General features: G+C 39.2%; 1 protein-coding gene across 1 annotated transcript in view; it reads right to left on the bottom strand.

Annotated features, from left to right (window-relative positions):
- Positions 1 to 21,617, bottom strand: part of csmd3a (CUB and Sushi multiple domains 3a) — a 457,456-nt gene that overhangs the window by 36,186 nt on the left and 399,653 nt on the right. Inside the window, exon 60 of the mRNA XM_036558514.1 lies at positions 3,107 to 3,280. Within this exon, the coding sequence (XP_036414407.1) occupies positions 3,107 to 3,280 (174 nt within the window). The remainder of the gene's footprint in view (positions 1 to 3,106; positions 3,281 to 21,617) is intronic.

A 21,617-nucleotide genomic window follows, 5' to 3' on the forward strand; every position in this document is an offset into this window, starting at 1 on the left:
ACTTATGTTTTTGACTTTTTCCTTTCCTATGGAATTGGACTTAATTACTTATTACAAAATTACATAATTATTTATAATTACAACATAATGAAATCTATTTACTTTAATTAAACTACACTAACAGGTCTGAGTCTGCACTTTTGACTTCTGTGTTTGGTTTGTTTTTTGGTTAAAACAGACAAAAAGGTAGTAGAAATGCAAATGTTTTTTCTTTATGCAAAACAAGACTGTACACAATAACACAACAATAACTTTTTTAATTAAATTTGAATCATAGTAAAATATCTCCTCTTCTACTTATAAACACAAATGTGGTGTGAACTGAAAGTTCAGAATCTGCACTTTCCATTTTTTTCATGTATTTTCTGCTTCACCAGGCTAATTTCCTTAATATCTCCTGAAAAATGAATAACTTGCACATAAAGCCTGTTTTGACTGGAAATTAGATGGTTAACTAATGTCCCTGACTTTTGCACAGTACTGTAATGTTAACACTGATAAAGTTACAAAACGTACTGTCCATACAGTCCATAAAAGGTAATTGAGCTGTAAAAAACAGCCCATTTTAAATTCACTATTTTTGTGATGTTATGAAAACCTTTATTTACAATATTCTGTCTTTCCGGCCTACAGCAGTTTAGTCCCACGCGTTCACCCAACCCAAGTTATAAGGTGTGTTTCATCCTGAGCTGCTTTTTAAATAAGCTACTATACCCAGCAACCAGAACAGAGCATAAAAGCACAGTAACAAAGATAGCCTGTTTAATTTTAAATGTTTTTAACAACAGTTTGGGAAAGAAAACCATCAAATCATTATACGCTAAAACTGCTCTTCATACCAAGGAAGACACTCTAACAGAGACAAAGCACTCAGCTAAATATATCATAGGAAAGTTTAGGAAATGATGGGAACAAACTCACTGGAATTACTTTTTCTAACTTAGCAAAGTAAAAGCAAGAAAATATAAATGTAAAAAGAGAGCAAGGTGCCCTCCGAAAACGTTTGACGGCAGTGTACTGTGTGGTGTTCATGTTCACGACTTTTAACTGAGGACAAATAATGAGTTGTTTACACAGAGTGGTGTGTTTGCATGGCTTGGGAGAAACTACAGTGAAAATAAACTCCAAACCTCTGCAGCCAAACAGGCTGTGCTCTGCTGAGTGCTGTATGATGTCTGGCCCTTTATAAAATAAACATCTTCACTACAGAAATGAACTCTTAGGGTCATTATTGTTGTTGTTAATTACTGTTATTACTGTTCTGTTCTGTTATTACATAAATACAAATGACATTATTAAATATAATTACTGCATAATGAATTAAATTAATGTTCTGTATCGACAAGTTTCAAGTCTACACATCTGACTTTTTGGTTTGATTTCAAAAACTGACAAATGTAGAAAAATGTGAAGGTTGTTATTTCACTATTCAGACAATAACGATATCACAATATATTAAAAAAGAAAAACATAATAGCAACAGTAATAATAATTAATGTTATTACCAGTACTATAATTGTTGCCATTATTATTATTATTATTATTATTAGTTTTTAGTCATTCTCTCCTGCAGCCTCTGCTTGTGTTTTTTACCTCTTCACTCATCCTCAATTCCACTTTGCACATTCGCTTTCTAAAAATTATTTAACCTTTTGCTGTATCTAACAAGGACACCTCACTATTACGGGCTTGTCAGAATGCTGTCCAGGGTAAACAAATGTACAGTGCACTTTTAAGAATTATATTTTTATTGCGTGAAGTGACAAATTTAACTGTTTATTCTGGCTTTATGTGTGAATGACTGGCCCGTGTGAGCTGTATCAGTTTGAAACTGACCCAAATGTGTCCAAACACAAAGAAGTGAAACAAGGTGCAAAACACAGTGTTTTTATTAAAACAGTAGTGTATTTAGAAAGTAGCCCAAAGAAAGACGTTCCATGGCACTAAATAATTTTCACCTGCACTGCACTTTAAAACTAGCCAGATTTGTCAGGGAAACCGTGAATCTCGCAACCCTGAATGACAGTGAAAAATCTGTGTTGTCCCACAGAGCAAAACAATAGAGTTAAAATGGAAATCTCACAAAGTATAAATACACTGCCTGACTGACGCGGCATGCACCCAAAAATACATTCGCTTTGTGCGCGCCCACGTAAACCTATATTGATCAACGCGGGAGCGGCTGCAAGAAGCACTCGACGGGGCAGTTTTGTCTAAAACACCATTTTGTTGAGTTTTTTCAGAGTTATTTCAGCTGTTTATGTGCATGTTTAATTTGTCTTGGGGCGGCGCTGTTTGTGGTCTACTGTGTTTGGGCTTATCACAATTCAATTCATGAGAGAAAGTCATACCGGTATTCACCTTCATACCTGGTTTCCCACCCAGCCCTACAGTACAAATTCAAATTCTAAAAAAATATTTTTCCTTCTACAAACACAAATGTGATATGGACTGGATGTTTAGAATCACTTTCCACAGAATTTCTCTGCTTGTTTTAATGAGCCTTGACATATTTTATAAAAAATTGAGAGCAGGCAAATGATTGAAATGATTAAAGCTTCACTATGTAAGATTTGGAGATTTGGAGACCTCTCTGGTGGAAATGTGTAATTGCCCACAGTGTGCAGAAGAGCATTTTGTAACATGGTTTGTGCCTCAGACCCCTTCTTCCGAGTGGAAGAATCTGATGTCTAACAGTGAGTTGAATGAGAATTTAAAGAGAACTCATTCAAAACCTGGTGAAGTACAGTACAGATTGCTGAAGTAATCGCTTTAAAAGCCATTTAAAAGCTGTATTTGAATGAAAGGTCTACAATTGCAGGTTTTATAATGGCAACATACACCGTGCTGCAGCTGGAATTCATCCTGCACTACTACAGATGGATTGAGGAGTTAAACTAGAAAAACACATTTCCAGCATTATATTTACTGATTTAATGCATGATTAGCATGTTTACGTTGACGGCCCTAACAAACACAACATGCTTTTCACTGGCGATAACTGTGACTTCAACAAAGAGCTTAAAATGATATGACGAGATATGAAATACTGCCAACACCGCCTCTCCCCAGCTATCGTGCAATTACAGGTAACTGAAAGACTCACGCATGCAGAGGGGCACCTCCCCGCTCCAGGAGCCGTTGGCCACGCAGGTCAGCACTGCAGGAAAGGACAGCTCGTAGCCGGTCAGACAACGATAGCCCACGCTGGATCCCCACTGGAACACTGACCCCTCCACCTCTCCATGGGCCATGCTGGGGGGAGGAGGGCACGTTACCGCTGCAGAGAGACAGACATGAAGAAGTATTAGGATGGACGCACTGAAATAAAAGCAAAAACACAACTAAAAATGTGGTAACACTTCAATGGAGGTTTATTGATTATTTATCACCTTCAGTTTTCATCCAAATCATAGTCTTAAAAAATCTAATTTAAACAGTTTCCCCTCTTACTTCGAATGTAACTGAGTGGTCAAGCCTTGTTTGGTGTATGATGTTTCCTTTTTTAGCTTTGTACTGGACCTCCTAATTAGCATTGTGCATTTGTTTAGATGTACTGTTATCAGAGCTCAGGTCAGTTTTGTACTCAAGACTTGATGATGTGGTTTGGCTCAGTTTGGGTCCTGACAATTTTCCCAGGCTTTGTTCGAGTTTGGACTCAAAACTTCACAGTGTTCTTGGGTTGTATTTGGAACAAAAATTCAGACCCATTTAAAGCTTTAATTATCATCTATAAAAAATGACCAAAGCATGTTGTATTCTGTATATCTTACAGGAGTATCAGCAACCTTGAAGGCTGACATTTTCCACACTTCGGTCAACTTTTCTCAGTGCTGAACTTTGCCTATTAGAGCTAGGCCTTCAGTTCAAGCCATAAATGTCACAACTCAGTCGAAAAATGAGGAAAAAAAAGAAACTAGCTCTACAATAACTCTAATATCAGCTAGCTGGCTCTACTGTATGGGACATCTAGGGATATATTAGCACATTTGTTAGCTGTTCTAGATTAGACACAAACATTTGAAGGTTACAAAAGACATTCCATGTTATTTAAAGCTTGCAGCAGGCGTTAACAGAGCCCAGCATACAGTTGCCATGTTAGACTCCAATTGGGCATATCTAAAACTTCCAGAAGGCCTAGGGCAATGTTCTGTTGTTTATCACAGAGTTGTATTAAAATGTTATTGGTTGATTTAACTGTCTGCAATTATTCAGAGGTGTTAGGCCTTCAGTCCAGCTCTGGGAAGGCCTAACCAATGAGAGATCTTACTTGGCTGTATTGACCTAGATACCACAGAGAAAAAACATCTGATTGGACAATTTTCACTTTGGTTTGTTGTACCCCTCTGTTTCCAACCAAAACGATGAAATAGGAGTATTGCTACTGCAGAGTTTAAATACAACAAGCCTGATGATTTTATTAAATAAAAATGAACAAAAACTTAGACATGATATTTTAGTTCCCCAAAGTCATTAGGATTTCTCTGAATGGTCCACCATTGACATTGATCACAGTATGTCATGCAGTGCCAGACACCACATAAGCAAGTCTATCTAAGATTCATTAGCAACTGGACAAGGTTTGAGTTATATGTGTGATGATTCCGACATGCAGTTATTCTAAATGGTGGCTATAAGCTTCCATTACTTGTTAGCTACATTAGCCTCTAAACTAAAGAAGTAAACGTCAAACACTAAACATATCTTGACTGATCAACTATGTCCAGAAACAGTGTAAATCAGGTTTGTTGCTGGATTATTCCTTTAAGCCGAGGGTGGTCAAATACAAAAACTAATTCGGACCCCAAGCCTAATCTTGGCTCTAGCCATAACACTAACTCATTTAGATTTATAAGTGACTATCCAAATAACTTGGGACCATTTATTTGAATAAATTACACTGAAAATAAATGAACTCAGTGAACTTGATCACTTCAGCCATTACTGAGCTCAACTGAAGATTCAGATGCAATAAAGTGAGAATACAATTAAATTGATACTATTTATAGCATGGGCATATGCCACGGCTCATCATCCATATGTTGAGGAGGAAATAAAATAAAAACAACAGAGAAAAACACCCAACCTTCCACTCTCACTCCATATCGATAGAGGACAAGTGGAAGAGCATGATCTGTATTTTGAAGCGATTCCTTTTGCCCTGCAGCCAAGCTCAAAAATACATATCGCGGTGCACGATGAAAGCCTACCGCTATCTTCAGCTGCAACAAAGTTCCTTTTTCTTTTTTCACAGTTTTCTCTGATGCTCCTCGGCTACAGACTTTTCTCCCTACAAAAGAAGCTTCCCCTGTGTACTCCGTACTCAGACAATGCCCAGTGCTGTTGGTGGACAGCTATTAGAACTGCCCGCTTTAGCTGCTCCTCCTTTTCTCTCTTTTCACCTGTGATTGAGGGTGAGGATGTAAAGAGGTTTGCGAGTGGTACACTAAATAAAGCAGGAGGGCCAAAGAGTGGTGAGAAGAGTGCTGCGGGAGTGGAAAGCAGCAGGTACGGCTCCTGCTCTCCCGCAAGCGTTGCATCAGGCCTGCTGGATCTGCAGGCGGCGGAGAGCTCACTAACTCTAGTCTGGGCGCCCCACTGTTTCTAGAGAGTGCTGCCTTGCAGGGGTTTTCTGTTACATACATATATAAAACTATTAAAGCATGAGAGATCCAACCTGTGTCAAAGGTAACCAAGAGTAAAGAGCAAAAATGCTTCCATGGTCAACATTTTTGCTAATTAATGGGAATGCTACTGATTTTTCTGAACTAGTGCATCACTTAATTGTTGAGAGATAAACAAAGTAATTTAGAGAGCTTGGCAATGCCACAGCTATTATAAGTGACTATCCAAATAACCGGTGATGTTCAGCCCAGATGAAGTTATTTGGTGGGCCCCTACCTGACTACTTTTTTTGGTGGTCGGTGAATTTTTTATATCACAGCCAGTTACATGATAGCTTTGCAGCATCACAATGGCAGCACACTAACCACAGTGTTGGGCAGGTCACTGCTATAAAGGCATGTTTTTTTTTCCAGTCAAGACAAAATTATGATTATGCCCGCATTAATAAGAGCACAGCTTAGCATTAAGCCAACAAGCAATGCATCACTTCCTTACAAAGCATGCATCTGCTCTTGACAAGCACAACATTTACCCCAGTGAAGAAAATTAAAGGTACATAATTAAGACGTAAATAAAAAACCCAAATCATCAGTCATTCTGAGCTAAAGCATACTGCCGCAGCGAGCATAAAACATGTTTATGGACCATTTTTGTTTTAGATTTATGGACCTTTTATATCCTTGATGTCTTTGAATACTCAGTGCACTGAAATAGACAACTTTTGTAACATTAGTTGAACAGTATAGTAAGCACCAAATTCGCAAGACATTGATGACAAGGATATTTCATAAATTTATAGATGGGCAGAGCATGGCACACTCTCCTCTATAAGGAAGAGCACCTCACTTCTACACATCCCCTAGCTGAAGCTTCAAATTCAAACATGGCGATGAACTGAGGGGTGCAAGGCTTGAGATAATAGCGAATAGCGATGGCAGCTAAGCGTGATTGGAGGGCTAAGAAAATTGGGTGGTGGGCATAATGACTTTGACTGGTCATAAAACAATGACAACACAGAAAACAAATCAAATGTCATTACGCAGCTTAATAAATATTTGATTGGTAGGCTTGTGATCAATGTGGGAAGGCAGAGGCCAGCTCGGGCCTACTTGCTATGTCCGTCTTGTGATGCAAGGATGTATTTGTGGGCAGAGCTTGGATAGGTCATAGATAGAGACCAAAAAAGTAAAAGAAATCAGCTAAACATGTAGCTGTTACTCTTAGCATTTCCATGTGAATGCGTCTCCAATAATCACTTGTGATCGCTCTTCTGCATTTACTACGTCAGTCTCTCACAGTGATCGTTTTCAGACAAAAACATCCCACAAGTGCTTCTTTGCATTAATGTATGAGCTGTTACAACATTTAGATTGCATGGATTGCTAACACAACTTGTAAACAAACAAAAAAAAATCCTCACAGATACTTTTGTCTCTGCTGTGATGAGAGTTGGTTAGGCGGTTGCTGTTGAGGATGCATCGGGACCCTACAAATGTTACGTGGTCAAATGTGTCCCTGACCACGCCCAAGCCAGTTTAAGAGAGCAAATTACATTGGACTCCACTGACACCGAGACTTAGCGCTGTCCACACCTACTCCTGACATTCTCTCAAGCAGCTTAATGAGGAATCACCTGGGGTGCTTTTCCAACAGTCTTAATCACAAATTTCAAGCATTTTATCTCAAAATGTGTATGATTTTGTACAAAATTAATACGTTCAATTACACGAACCCAAGGTCTATTAGCATGGCATGTTGAATCTCTCGATAGATATATAAATCTCAACATTAAAAATGCTAATAGTCCTTCCACTGGCAAAATCAATCGCATTCAGTCTGGGGTTTTGAGCAACGCTTTAAATTGCAAATCTGCGGTTTGAAAAGGAGAGGTGGGGGATGCAAAACAAGTCCACTGATATTTTGACATCGCTGCAGAGGAGAAGAAGGCGAGGAGAGCAGCTGGGTTTGAGCTTGGGATGAATAAATCATGAGCTGTTTTGACGAGTAAGTGTCCCAATAAAAAAAATTTTAAAAAAAAGGAAAAAAAAGAAACTGAATCAGAGCACTCCTCCACGCACTCTCCATTGTAAACAGCCGTCCCCTATTGTATAACACAGAGCTGCAGAGTTGCGGCTCATGCACTATCAGCCGCACTTCAGAATGTAATTACATATCGCTTTATGCTCGTTAATTTCACATCACTCTCATTTGTATAGTAATTAATACAGTCAAGTTTGTGCTAAATAAAACTGGTGGAGGTCTTGTGTGAAAATATACAGCTGCATGTGTGATCCAGGGCTGACGTGAGCTTGGATAGAGCTGTTCAGTATGTGTTTATAACACTAATGCAAAAGCTTAGTTACATTTTGATAATGTTGTAGAATCACTTTGAACAAAATGAGCGAGATTTTCACTAACTTTGCGTTAAAAAAATAGGTTGGCAAGTGGTGCAACAGTTTCACCCTTTAAGACATATGCAAAAAAGTGTCCATTTCTGCTGTTACACCTCCTCTTCTCTATAAATAAAACAATTTCTGACTGCTATTTCATTTACATGATAAGAATGTGACCTAACCGGGAGTCCGACATCAGTCTCATATCATCATTACTCTGATTAAACAAAAAAATAATAAACAGTTTATGATCCGAATTCTGTTCTGAACGAGCTCACATGCTTGATCAAAAAAATAAATCACTTTACATCCAGCAATAAATGAAGCTTTGTGCATCTTTTATGTAGTGATAGAAAACACGGTAACAAAACAACGCTAAGCGTTTAATGATCTGATTTCCACTCTCAATGAGATCACATGCAGAAAAAAATCACAGTGCATACAGCAATGAAGGAAGCCTTATGCATCTTTTATGCAGTGACAGACAACACAGTAACACAGAGAGCTTCGGTTCTACTAAGCTAAAACTGAAATAAAATGATCTTTCTGTTGCAAACAGCAGTGAGCATGAGGCGAAACTCTGGCAGCAGATTTAACCCTCTGGGGTCTGAGGGCATTACCTCTTTTTTGCCTACCTTCTTGAATTTGCCTTTAAAGGCACTTACATATAACATGGTACCTATATGTTTTATGTTAATAAGCTGTGCTTATCTTTATTGGTACTTTCCAAAACTGTTGCAGCATCTTCAGCAGCTTAAACTCTTTGCACACCATTTCACGTTTCTGATGTCGACTGAATAAAAAATGAAGTGTTTCTGACATAATGGGTCAGTCCTTAGTGATTTCCTGAGTGTCCATTGGTCAGTTTCACACAAAATGTAGACGGACATAGGAATCAACCAACTGCACGTGATGAGAGGCAGATGACGTGTATCTCAGCCCCTCTTCATAGCCTTATAACTCAATGTGAGTCACGTACAATCTTGCGATAAGATGGAATCGAAAAGGCGAATCTGCAGATTCAGGAAATGTTTAACCTGCATTTCTAAACTGTAATATCACAAAGATAGAGAAACATATAAAGAAACATACAGAAACATCAAATTTGACACAGTTCATAGACCCCAGGGGGTTAAAAGTGTGGCTTTCTTTCTTGGGCCTGGTACCAGACCATTCATAGTGATGGCTCTGCTGTGGGAGGTTGTGAGTTTAGTCCCTGGTCATGCTACAACCATCCATGGCTGAGAGTCCAAGAAAGCATAATTGTCTTTGCTCTCTCTGAGTGAGTATGATGGTCATCCCTCTTCCTAATCACTGAGTGCGATGCTAGCCAACGCTGTCATTTGTTAGCTGACATAACAGAATTGGCTGTTAGTGTTCTCCTCCAAGCGTGATGAGCCATAAAATGACGTTGCATTAGCAGTAGTTTGGAGATGTGGTTGTGCTTCACATCTCGGAGGAAGCACTTGCTAGCCTTCACCCTCCCTACTTGGTGGATCATGTGATGGAGGAGTACTAGCTAGCTAGTGTAACTGGACATGAATAAACTGGACAGAAATATGAGACAGAAATAAGAAAATTGGGAATTTCCAGATTGTTTCCATCAAATTGATATTGTCAGTAACAACAAAGACAAACTGCATGTTTCCCCACTAAGAGAGCATCATTTAATTAGATTTAGTGCAGTGAAGTATATAAAATGTTATAGAATCATTGCACTCGTACTCACTGCTGATGATTTTTTGTGAGTTATTCAACAAATATTGTGATGCATATTGTGTATTGAAAAAATGTCTTATTAGTATTACAGTGTTTTATTTTTTATCATATGTTCTGCCTCTAACCAGCAGGATTTCAGGAAGGACTTTGTTGTCTAGCCTGACTACAGTGTATCTACACTAGACCAGCTGGAGACTGCAGGTATAAGTAACATAAAACTGTAAGAGGTCATGGCCACAGGGCCTAAAAAGAAGAAAGAGGTGCTGGATAATGAAGCTAATAAATGCCATCCAATAGCGTGATGGTAGACATATTAAAACTAAAGCTCTTGTAATCAGGGCACGTCTGCGTAAATTAATTCAGAGGTGGGAAAGAGTGCGAGGACTGGTGCCGCTGGGTACAATTTAGCTAAAGGGGAGTTATTTTTTAAACTCCAAAATGTGGCCTACAGCCGAAACAGAGGAAATCCCCAGGTTTATAGCATTAAAAGTCAAGAAGAGATATTGCCACCAGTTATTGTACAAAACTGAACATTAACAAAAGTGCCTGAGGTTTGGAAAAAAAAGAAAGCCAAAGCAAAAGAACACCAGGGTCACTCTGAATTAACAGTTCATTTGGATGAAATGAATAAACTGCAGTGTGGCCACAGGGCCTGGCAGTACTGGCAGGTATGGAAGCAACATGCTACGCTGGGCCAAATGAGCCTGCGTGAGCAAGACTTTGTTTGTTTTTGTACACTTTTAGAACAGAAATGTCCTGACTGTGTAGAGAACTGGGTTACCTAACTGTGTCAGAGCCAGCAAAATGTTCCTGACTGGGTGAACTCATTTTTACAAAAGCCACATTTCATTATTAAAACTGAAAGAACAATGCTAGTGTTGTTTTGACACGTTTCCCTTCTCTGTTGTCCGCTGCTGGACATGATGATGTAATCATGTGTGGGTCAGTAATGGAAAGATTCATTCCGAACAGCTGTAATGTTAGCTGTGCTAGCACAATGATTGCTAGGTTTCAGCCATGTCATAAACCAGACAGGCCGGGACGGGGGCTTCATACTTTAGCTTTGTACATGGAAAAAGTAGCCGAATAATACATGAACATTATGAGTTTAACCTCTAAGTGCTCTACACACAAATTTTTCATTGTATAACACATAAAACCACAAGAAGACAACCTTTGGTTTATTCACTATGTGTTCTGTAGGCCAACCAGCGCATAAAACAGGACGATGCATACTGAATTGCTTTTTGAAAGTAGCTGTAACAGAAATAATGGGTTTAATTACCTTTTTATCCTGAACTCTACCATAAAGCACCCTACCTTTGTCCATCTGCCTACACACAGGCTGTGCCTCGATATGAATACTACTGTACTAAATAGGATGTTCCGAAGAGTAATGACACCACAAGTGTTGTACTAATTTGATGTGCTGTATAGTAAAGTATTTGTTACCAATACCACACACACACACACACACATATTCTAAGCTGCTTATCCTCCTGGGTCATGGGGGTGCTGGAGCCTATCCCAACAGTCTTTGGGCGAAAGGCAGGAAACACCCTCGACAGGTCAATACCAATACCATGATTTTTTATTTATTTTGATTTTTTCCCAATTTAGTCATGGCTAACCTGCTAGCTAGGTCTCCCTCATCACATGATGCTACCTAGCTGGGAGTCTAGCACAAGCTTTCTCCAAGAAACATGAAGCACTGTCACATCTTTCAAACTGCTGCTAATGTAACATCACTAGACAGCTCAACGTGCTTGGAGGAGAACACTAACTGTTATGTAAGCTAACAGATGCCCTTGTTGGCTAGCATCACTATTAAGTGATGGAGGAGGGGCAGGACCATTCTACCTACCCAGAGAGTGTGGGGACAGTTACGCTCTCTTGGACTCCTCGCCACAGATAGCAGTGGCATCACTGAGGATCAAACTCGTGATCTCCTGAAGATGGTGCCCTGCCTCTCAGAACCCCCAAGATCATGATATTAATAACATCTAGGCAATAGGAAACTAGCTAAACTAGCCAGCTAAAATTAGCTAGAAGAACAAAATTGACACCTAATCAGCTTTAGCAGGTTAGCTAATGTTTCCTAATGAAAATATGATGGCTACGTAAGGCTAAGATAAAGTAAACAGGCATTATCATTTCAAGTATAAGTTATACAATAACACTCTTAAAAAGGATAGTTCTTTAAGGACTCTTTAGTAAAGACAGTGGCTCTATATAGAACCATAAACACTTAAAGAACCATTTGCATGTTTGGTTTTTTGCTTGGCAAAATGGTTCTTCAGACTGATGAAGAACATGTCGTATATCATTCTATATAAAACATTTTTGAAAATGGTTCTATATAGTACCAAAAAGGGTTCTTCTATTGTGACAATGTCAAGCATGTAACAATACAAGAACTCTTTTTAGTGCTATATAAAGTCATTTTCAAAAAGAGTCAATATAGAACATTATACAACACTTTCTTTATCAATCTGAAGAACCACTTCACCATGCAGAGAACAATTTGATCATGCAAATAGTTCTTTGAGTGTTTATGGCTCTATATAAAATCACTGTCTTTACTAAAGAACCCTTGAAGAACCATCCTGTTTAAGAGTGTCCTTCTCAGTCTGGTAGAATGTAACAACACTCCTGCCATTTTCAGTTAAACTAGTTTCTAAACTGAAGTCCAAAGCTTAATAGCATCAGTAAAAGTTCTAATAAGACTGATATCCAACATGCCTTGAAAGCGATTAAGCAAAAGCGATTATCAAAACTCAAGGCAGATAAAAATGTTACAGCATATTATTTAGCAAATTTTCAGACACACACATTTTCTAAGCCACTTATCCTTCTGGGTCATAGGGGGAGCTGGAGCCTATCCTAGCAGTCAATGGGCGTAAAGGCAGGATAAACCCTGGACAGGTTGCCAGTCCATCGCAGACAGACAGACAGACATATACATTCACACGCACACTCACATCTAGGAGCAATTTAGCATCTCCAATTAGCCTGACTGCATGTCTTTAGACTGTGGGAGGAAACCGGAGGAAACCCACACAGACATAGGGAGAACATGCAAACTCCACACAGAAAGGACCCTGGTTGCCAGGCCAGGAATCGAACCCAGGCTCTTCTTGCTGTGAAATGACAGTGCAACCTGCTGCACCACGCCTGTACACTGTATTATAAATTTTGAGCCATTATTTTACATAAGATATCAAAGACTATAATGACAAGTAATTCCAAACTTTTAAACGGTAGTGTAAATAACATACAATTGTATGCAAAAGTTTAAACGCATCCAGTTAACTGACGTTTTGCTGCTTTTCTAAGTGAAAATTAGGATGTTAACACATCCTCTACAAAGAACATATTCTGCACATTTTAAGGCACAATTACTGTTTATTTGCAGAATTTTAAATATTGGAAAAAATAAAACATAAAATAAAAAAATTTTGCCATAACTTTTGCACAGGCCATAAAATTTTTACCCAATAAGTTCAATTGAACAAATAAACAGTAATTGTGCAGTAACATGTGCAGCAGTGTGTTCTATGTAGAGAATGTATTATTTTTAAGTAGAACATGAGCAAAATGTCATTTGATCACATTTTGGCACACGACTGTACTGTTACCGTTGCATTAAAGGTTGAAAATGCTAACTGTCCCTTCCATTGTGTGATCATTTCATGATAAATGGACCAATAGAAAAGTTAAATCTCGTTTCCATTCCAGAGATACAAGCTTTTGTCACCAGAGCGAGGCAGAGGTATGACCCCACGTCCTGGCAAGGTTTGAAAAGCGACGTGACTGTGTGTGCAGTCGCCGTTTGGCATGTGTCACACGTAGCATGTTGAGTAGCTCATCTCTAAGTGTGTGTCCCGTAGGCCTGCCCCGTGTGAGTGCGGATGATGGACGGCCCGCTGCTCTTCTATCAGGCGGCGCTGCGGAGCCCGAGGTGAGCGGGAATCACACTTGAATGAAAGCTTCTATCCCCTCCCAAAAAACAGCTCACATTTGTAGATTTATGGAAATGAAGCAGTCAGAAAGGGATCGCTGGAGATTTGTCCCGTGGCGTTCCCGTGGATTTTTTCCTGTGAGAAAGAAAGAGGGGTGGAGATATGGAAAGATGGGTTGTCTATCTGTGTATGTGTACTGTATATGAAGGCTCCTCTGTGTGTGGGAATAGCTGGCCCGCTAGCTCGCTGTCTAATCTCACACAGGTCAGTGGACACTGACAGCCCACAGCCAGACTTGTCTGGAGAGAGATGGAGAAAAGACAGAGGAAGAAACAGGATGAAAAACAGAACAACCGAGAGAGAGAGAGAGAGAGAGAGAGACAAGAAGAGAAAGAGGGTGAGCTAAGCCCTCAGGCAGACTCCCACTAGCGGCTAGTGGCACAGCCCTGCTGACCGGCAGACAGGCTAAACGCCCGAGGATCTGTCACTCTCACACAGCCGCTTGACATTAAGCTAGCACTGATCACTGCTCAGCTGAAATCTATCTGCTCCACACCATACCAGTCCGCTTAATGAGTTAACATTACAGGCCATTACAACACTGCGGTCATGTTTCGCAGCAGAATTTTAAAGTGATTTGCTCTCCACTTTCATTCTGAGGATGCTAATGGCTGCACTGACCAATTTCTCTTGCAGTCTTAATGAGAAGTTCATTTCCAGCATTTTACACTTATACAGAAAGCGATATAATATTGCCATGTGGCATTGAAAATGAAGATGACAAAGCCATGGCCTGGACCGGTACCTGGCCGTGAACACTAGACTGTCACAGTGCAACACTGAGCAGGGGGAGTTAGCAGCCTAATTGCTGAAATCCACTATTTTATTACCATCATTAATGTAATAAATATTATAAAAACATTTTTTGTTATTTTTCGTTATTTTAGGATGAACTCTTCCTATGAAATTTATCTGGAATTTAATATATTTATATGGGATTTTATGTGCATATGTAAATTTGGCCTCACGAGTGTGTGTTGTTGCTATTTTCTGCTTTCAGCTGATGCTAATATAAGTGAAGAAGTCAAAAATGAATAAGCCGCCATTAACAAATGTTTTATCGGGGCTGCAAACCCAGAAAAAAACCCCACTGAAGACAAGAAAGTAAGTGCTACAAAGATAATATAAAGGAAAATATGAAACAAAAGAAACAGCTGAGGATAAAAAAGCACTGTATATCATTTGGTGAGTGCTTCAGATGGTAAACGTTTATAATACTGTGCAAGGCTTTCTTTGCTATAATCAAAGGAGAAGCTGAAAAGAATAAAACAAACCAATCAAAACAGCATGTGTCAGCTTTGTAAGACGTTCTTCTAGCACTGAACACCAGCACTCAGAAAGCATAACCATAAAATACACATCATCCGAAATTTGGAAAATATCTTGATACTGAAATAGTTGAACTTATTTTTTAATAGCTACTGTATATTTTACAGTATTTACTATGGCACTAGACTCGTCGCCAGAACCAAATTTTAAGCTGGGCATTTGGATCTTAGTGGGTGGCCACTAGTGAGGACGTACACTCACAGTTATGGGCACGTGGACATTTGTAATCACCAAAGTCACAATTGTATTTACGTTTATGAATCATCCAGTTCAGCAGAAATGGACTTAAAGCCATTGTAGACATTTGACTATACTTGCAATCGTGCTGCCTTTTCCTTTTACAGTGTAGTAGGAGTTGTTTATCTTAGCCATTCACCATCAGAATGACTTGCCGCTTAAATGTTATTGGCTGAAAAGTCCGTTAAATACTGCATTTTTTGCAAATTCCCAAGACTGACGAACAGTTTCTATTCACAGACCATCAGGCTTGTGAACGCCTCACTCACTACCTCTTCCCCCCTCCCACTCTGAACTGGTTTAGCTTTTGGCCGACTTTGCACTCAATAACTGCACCTTACATACACTGCACTGCTGCTGTCAGATACTACTGTTTACGTCTGTTACTGCACAGAACACTACTGTTTACGTCTGTTACTGCACAGAACACTACAGTTTACATCTGTTACTTGACAGAACACTACTGTTTACATCTGTTACTTGACAGAACACTACTGTTTACGTCTGTTACTTGACAGAACACTACTGTTTACGTCTGTTACTGCACAGAACACTACTGTTTACATCTGTTACTTGACAGAACACTACTGTTTACATCTGTTACTGCACAGAACACTACTGTTTACATCTGTTACTGCACAGAACACTACTGTTTACATCTGTTACTGCACAGAACACTACTGTTTACGTCTGTTACTGCACAGAACACTACTGTTTACATCTGTTACTTGACAGAACACTACTGTTTACATCTGTTACTGCACAGAACACTACTGTTTACGTCTGTTACTGCACAGAACACTACTGTTTACATCTGTTACTGCACAGAACACTACTGTTTACGTCTGTTACTGCACAGAACACTACTGTTTACATCTGTTACTTGACAGAACACTACTGTTTACGTCTGTTACTTGACAGAACACTACTGTTTACGTCTGTTACTGCACAGAACACTACTGTTTACGTCTGTTACTGCACAGAACACTACTGTTTACGTCTGTTACTTGACAGAAAACTACTGTTTACATCTGTTACTGCACAGAACACTACTGTTTACGTCTGTTACTTGACAGAACACTACTGTTTACGTCTGTTACTGCACAGAACGCTACTGTTTACGTCTGTTACTGCACAGAACACTACTGTTTACATCTGTTACTGCACGGAACACTACTGTTTACGTCTGTTACTGCACAGAACACTACTGTTTACATCTGTTACTTGACAGAACACTACTGTTTACATCTGTTACTTGACAGAACACTACTGTTTACATCTGTTACTGCACAGAACACTACTGTTTACGTCTGTTACTGCACAGAACACTACTGTTTACGTCTGTTACTGCACAGAACACTACTGTTTACATCTGTTACTGCACGGAACACTACTGTTTACATCTGTTACTGCACAGAACACTACTGTTTACATCTGTTACTTGACAGAACACTACTGTTTACGTCTGTTACTGCACAGAACACTACTGTTTACATCTGTTACTTGCACAGAACACTACTGTTTACGTCTGTTACCGCACAGAACACTACTGTTTACGTCTGTTACCGCACAGAACACTACTGTTTACGTCTGTTACTTGACAGAACACTACTGTTTACATCTGTTACTGCACAGAACACTACTGTTTACGTCTGTTACTGCACAGAACACTACTGTTTACGTCTGTTACTTGACAGAACACTACTGTTTACGTCTGTTACTGCACAGAACACTACTGTTTACATCTGTTACTTGACAGAACACTACTGTTTACGTCTGTTACCGCACAGAACACTACTGTTTACGTCTGTTACTGCACAGAACACTACAGTTTACATCTGTTACTTGACAGAACATTACTGTTTACATCTGTTACTGCACAGAACACTACTGTTTACATCTGTTACTGCACAGAACACTACTGTTTACATCTGTTACTTGGTTACTGGTCCCCTGAGGACCCCACAAAATATGGTGCTTTGAATTGACATAATTCCAATATGTCAAATGGTTGCAAATTAATAAAAGATATTACATAAACACAATTATTACCAAATCCAACCAGAATTCAACAATGAACCTTTTTTAGTGCAGCAACAGGCCTGCATGAAGCTGATATGTAAAGCATGCAGACCTTCACTCTCAAAAGAGATGGTTCTTCAAGGGTGATTCTAGACAGAACCATGAGCACTCAAAGAGCACTGAAAGAACCCTTTGGATATTTAAAGGGTTCTTTGCATTATGAAAGGGTCCTTCAGACTGATGACTCATGAGATACTGTGCTATGTGCAGTTCTATATAGAACCCAAAAGTGTTCTTCTATTCTATGATTCTACTGTTTTCAATAAAGTTCTATATAGAACCATCTACAGCATATTATCCATCAGTCTAAAGAACATTTTCATGATGCAAAGAACCCTTTAATCATATAAAGGGTTCTTTGAGTGTTAATGGTTCTATATAGAAACTTTTTCTGTACTAAAGAACCCTTGAAGAACCATCTTTTTTAGAGTTTACATACAGGGCCTTAGATTTTTAGTGTGAATTCTAAAAGGCTGATCAGTTTTTCTTTTTAGTGAGAAGTTCATTTGCAACACTAAATACTTGGACACAATCTGAGAAAGCCCTATTACATGGCATTCCCAAACGAATCATTAAGAGCCTCTGTGCACGTCTAGATGACATTCCAGTCCTAATATGATTGGCTCAGCTGATAGTAGCCTAAATAAACACTCCAGTATTCAACTCTGCAGCCTCATTTATTCATGCTGTAGTTCTGTTCTCGTATTAATAAGGTTATCCAATCTCACAATCAGCAAACAGCGTTCTAACTGCTGAAGACTCTGGCCTTGTTTACATTTATCACTATTTCTTGCCCTTTTATTAGCAAGCAAATTTATTAGTGATTAGGGAGCATTCATTATTTATGAGAAGGGGCATAAGAAGGAGAAAGTCACGCTCCACAAAACACAGGCGATGATCCCTCAAGCAAAATCTGCTGTTTTGTAATTCTCTGTGTTTCGGTGAATTGGAGAGGAACCCTGCTAGCCTCACCTCAAAATGAGAAAACAACTCTCCTGGCTACAGACAACACATGGCACAGCTGACATTCAAACATGACGGCCAGAACAGAATTGTCAAGCCGTATTTGGTGCCTGAAGGTTGCTTCTTCAGTTTTGCACTGGAGCTATGAGGAGGGGTGCAAATTGGGTGAAAAATCAAATATAAAAACACAATTTTCCACTTAAACCACATGTAGTCGATCAGCCAAGACAGGTTTGGAGTCCAAATTGTGCTTCTTTAGCTTAGAACTGGACCCAAGAGGTTAATAACAAACACTGGACACCCACCTTCTGTAAATACATCCCTAGAATGTCTCTCCTCTCACACAAATCGCATCCAGGTCCTCAATAAAGTCACACAGACTTGCCGATGCGGTTTGTATGACTTACTGTGAACTATAACAATGAACAAAACTTCTCTGTAGCTGAACACTGCAGGCAGCCACTTTAGACAACAGGTGTTGTGCCGAAATTTGACAGTCGTCGTGTGCACGCACGCCACACAAGCATATGGATGCTACAGATTGCATTTCGTGTTTTCTGTTTCCTTTTTATAAATAACTTGAAACAATCTTGAAATTTCAAACTGAATATATATGATCATAAAGGGATACGACAGAAATCTGAAATGTAACCTAGCAACGTTATGCCTGTGTGATGTGTGTGCACGCCAAGGGGAGTTGGATTCTGTGGGGTAGATGGAATTTAGCACAACACCTGTCGTCTAAACCAGCCCGCCCACTGCGTTCAGTTACACAGTGAAGTTTTGTTCATTTTTATAGTTCACAGTAGGTCGTACTGCACTCTAAATTACATTGACAAGTCCGCACAACCTTGACGAAGACCTGGATGAGGTCTGAGCAGGCTGAGGGAAGTTTTGAGGATGTATTTATGTAAAAGATTTGGGTGACCATTGACTTCTATTTATTAGAAATTATTTGTAATGGCTACAATACTAATGGTATTAATAATAACAAGTAATGGAAACTTTTCACTGTACAACAACATAACTTACATAGTAGTTACTGAACGATATGAGGGATCTTTATCTGTATCTTAATCTAAATGTACTCAGCCAAGATGTGTGGTGTCCAAAATCTATCTATAAAAATGGACAGGGAGAGGGAGGCATCTTGAAGCCTGACTACTGTTCATTTTTATAAATGTTAGTATGTCATACAGTGTCAGAAATCACATAAGCAAGACTATTTGAGATGCCTGGTGTGGTTTGAGGTAAGAGTGTGATGATTTAGGTATGCAGTTTGTGCAGTGCTACCCCGGTGACTATATGATTCCTTTATTTAGCATGTTAGCTGCAGTGCAAAACTAAAGAAGCAAACTTCAGAAGCCCAACATGTCTTGGCGTGGATTGCCTACATTAGAGTTTTGGGCGAAATTGTATTAATGTGTTTTTCTAATAATTAATTTAATGTTGGTGGATCAAGCAGAAGCGTAGCAGAAGGGCTGCAACTACTCTGGAGTAGCTTCATAAGTAGATGTGGCAGAGTGCAGGAGAGGAACTTTGATGCAATGCAGAGACAAATGCTGAGATGGGGTGATCTAAGGGTGAAGGAGTGGGCAGACTGTTAAGGTCCATTTGGATATGCTCAGTGACTGAAGGGCAGTGGGAGTCAGTGGTCATTTCGGTGAGCCAGCAGACGGTGGAGGTTGTATCATTTATTCATGAAGTCCCTCTCTCTCTGCTCCCTGTGCTGGAAAAAAAAAGTCTGGAATAACTCTTGCTTTTTGATGATTTCCAAGATGAGCTCCTCTGAAACAATGACCTGTTTTCTATTGCAGCGATCTTGGCAGCGCTACAGAGAGACAGGTGTTCACGTCTGGGCTGTACAGCCTCGGAAATCTCAGAAAATCCCTCTGCACTGCAACTTAGAGCAGGCAAAGTGCAAAGGCGCAAGACAACTGTTGTTAGCTTACTTTAGAAACTCTGCTGAAAACAGTTATCCCAGAAGAACTGAGCTGAACTAGTTATGAGCGTGGTTGTTCGTATATACGCATGTCTGAACTTGACTATTTAAATAAAGCATGTGCAGATTGGAGTAAAAAAGAAATAAATTATGCATTATAGCAAAGTTTTTGGCTGAGAATGTGGAGACCCAAGCAGCTGGTATTGTGTATCACGCTAAGCAACACCTGAGTGGAGCTACATATGGAAATATTTCATAAAGAAATAACACTTGACCCTTGAACCTTTGAATATTACAATACCGCTACTGTCACAGGTCAGTTGTCAAAATGTTCGATGTCATGCTGGCTTTAGAGTACACAGCAACAATTAGCATGTGGCATGAGCGGTCATGACAACGAATATTAAGACATCGGTCATGACAACTGACCTGTAATGGTAACATGGTATTGCAATATTACTGAACAAAATCTGTCATGACCACTCATGACGGCATATGACATCTGCCCTGACTTGTTTATGGCAAGGTTATGTCAGTGTTATGTAGCAGAGCTCAAGTAATGTGTTACCAAAAGTAATAAACCTGAAGATGACTAATCTGCATAGTGTAACGTACTACTGGATTTGTTACATGATCATGATAAAATACTTTTAGTCAATTTAAAATACTTTGAAACAATGTGGTAGATGAGAGCTATAGGCATATTCCTAATTTTATTTAATTACTGCCTTGTTTTATTTATATTGTTTGTTTCCATTTATTTTACTTATGTTTTTATTTATTTTTAATCTAAATTTTATGTTTGTTATTATTTCTGTTTACTACATTACTGTTATGTATGTTATGTATGTCTTACAAGGCCTCCACTGTAAATGAGACCTTGGTCTCAGTGGGTTTACCTGCCCCTGTTTAACTGACTGACTGACCGATTGACCGACTGACTGAATGACTGAATGATTGACTGAATGTCTGACTGAATGACTGAATGACTGGCTGAATGAATGAGTAAATGAATAAATAAGGTGTGGTAATGTAATTTTACAAGTATTTCCATTTTTAGTCCTGTCCTAATCTGCCATATCAGCCATTTTAACACACTGTGCACTCAATGAGTAGTAAGGATTCTAGTGGTTTTTACCTGCTATAAAATAACCCCATGTTATATTAATACTGTGCATGCTATGCCTGCATGTTAATGTCGGTAAATTAAATGTTTTATTGCTTGTGAAAATATTTTTATTTGCTGAATGTAACATACAGGGGGGAAAAAGTAATCATACAATGTGGCCTGGGCAAAAGTTACAG

This window comes from Colossoma macropomum, unplaced genomic scaffold (assembly GCF_904425465.1).
Source record: "Colossoma macropomum unplaced genomic scaffold, Colossoma_macropomum, whole genome shotgun sequence".
Classification (NCBI taxonomy): domain Eukaryota; kingdom Metazoa; phylum Chordata; class Actinopteri; order Characiformes; family Serrasalmidae; genus Colossoma; species Colossoma macropomum.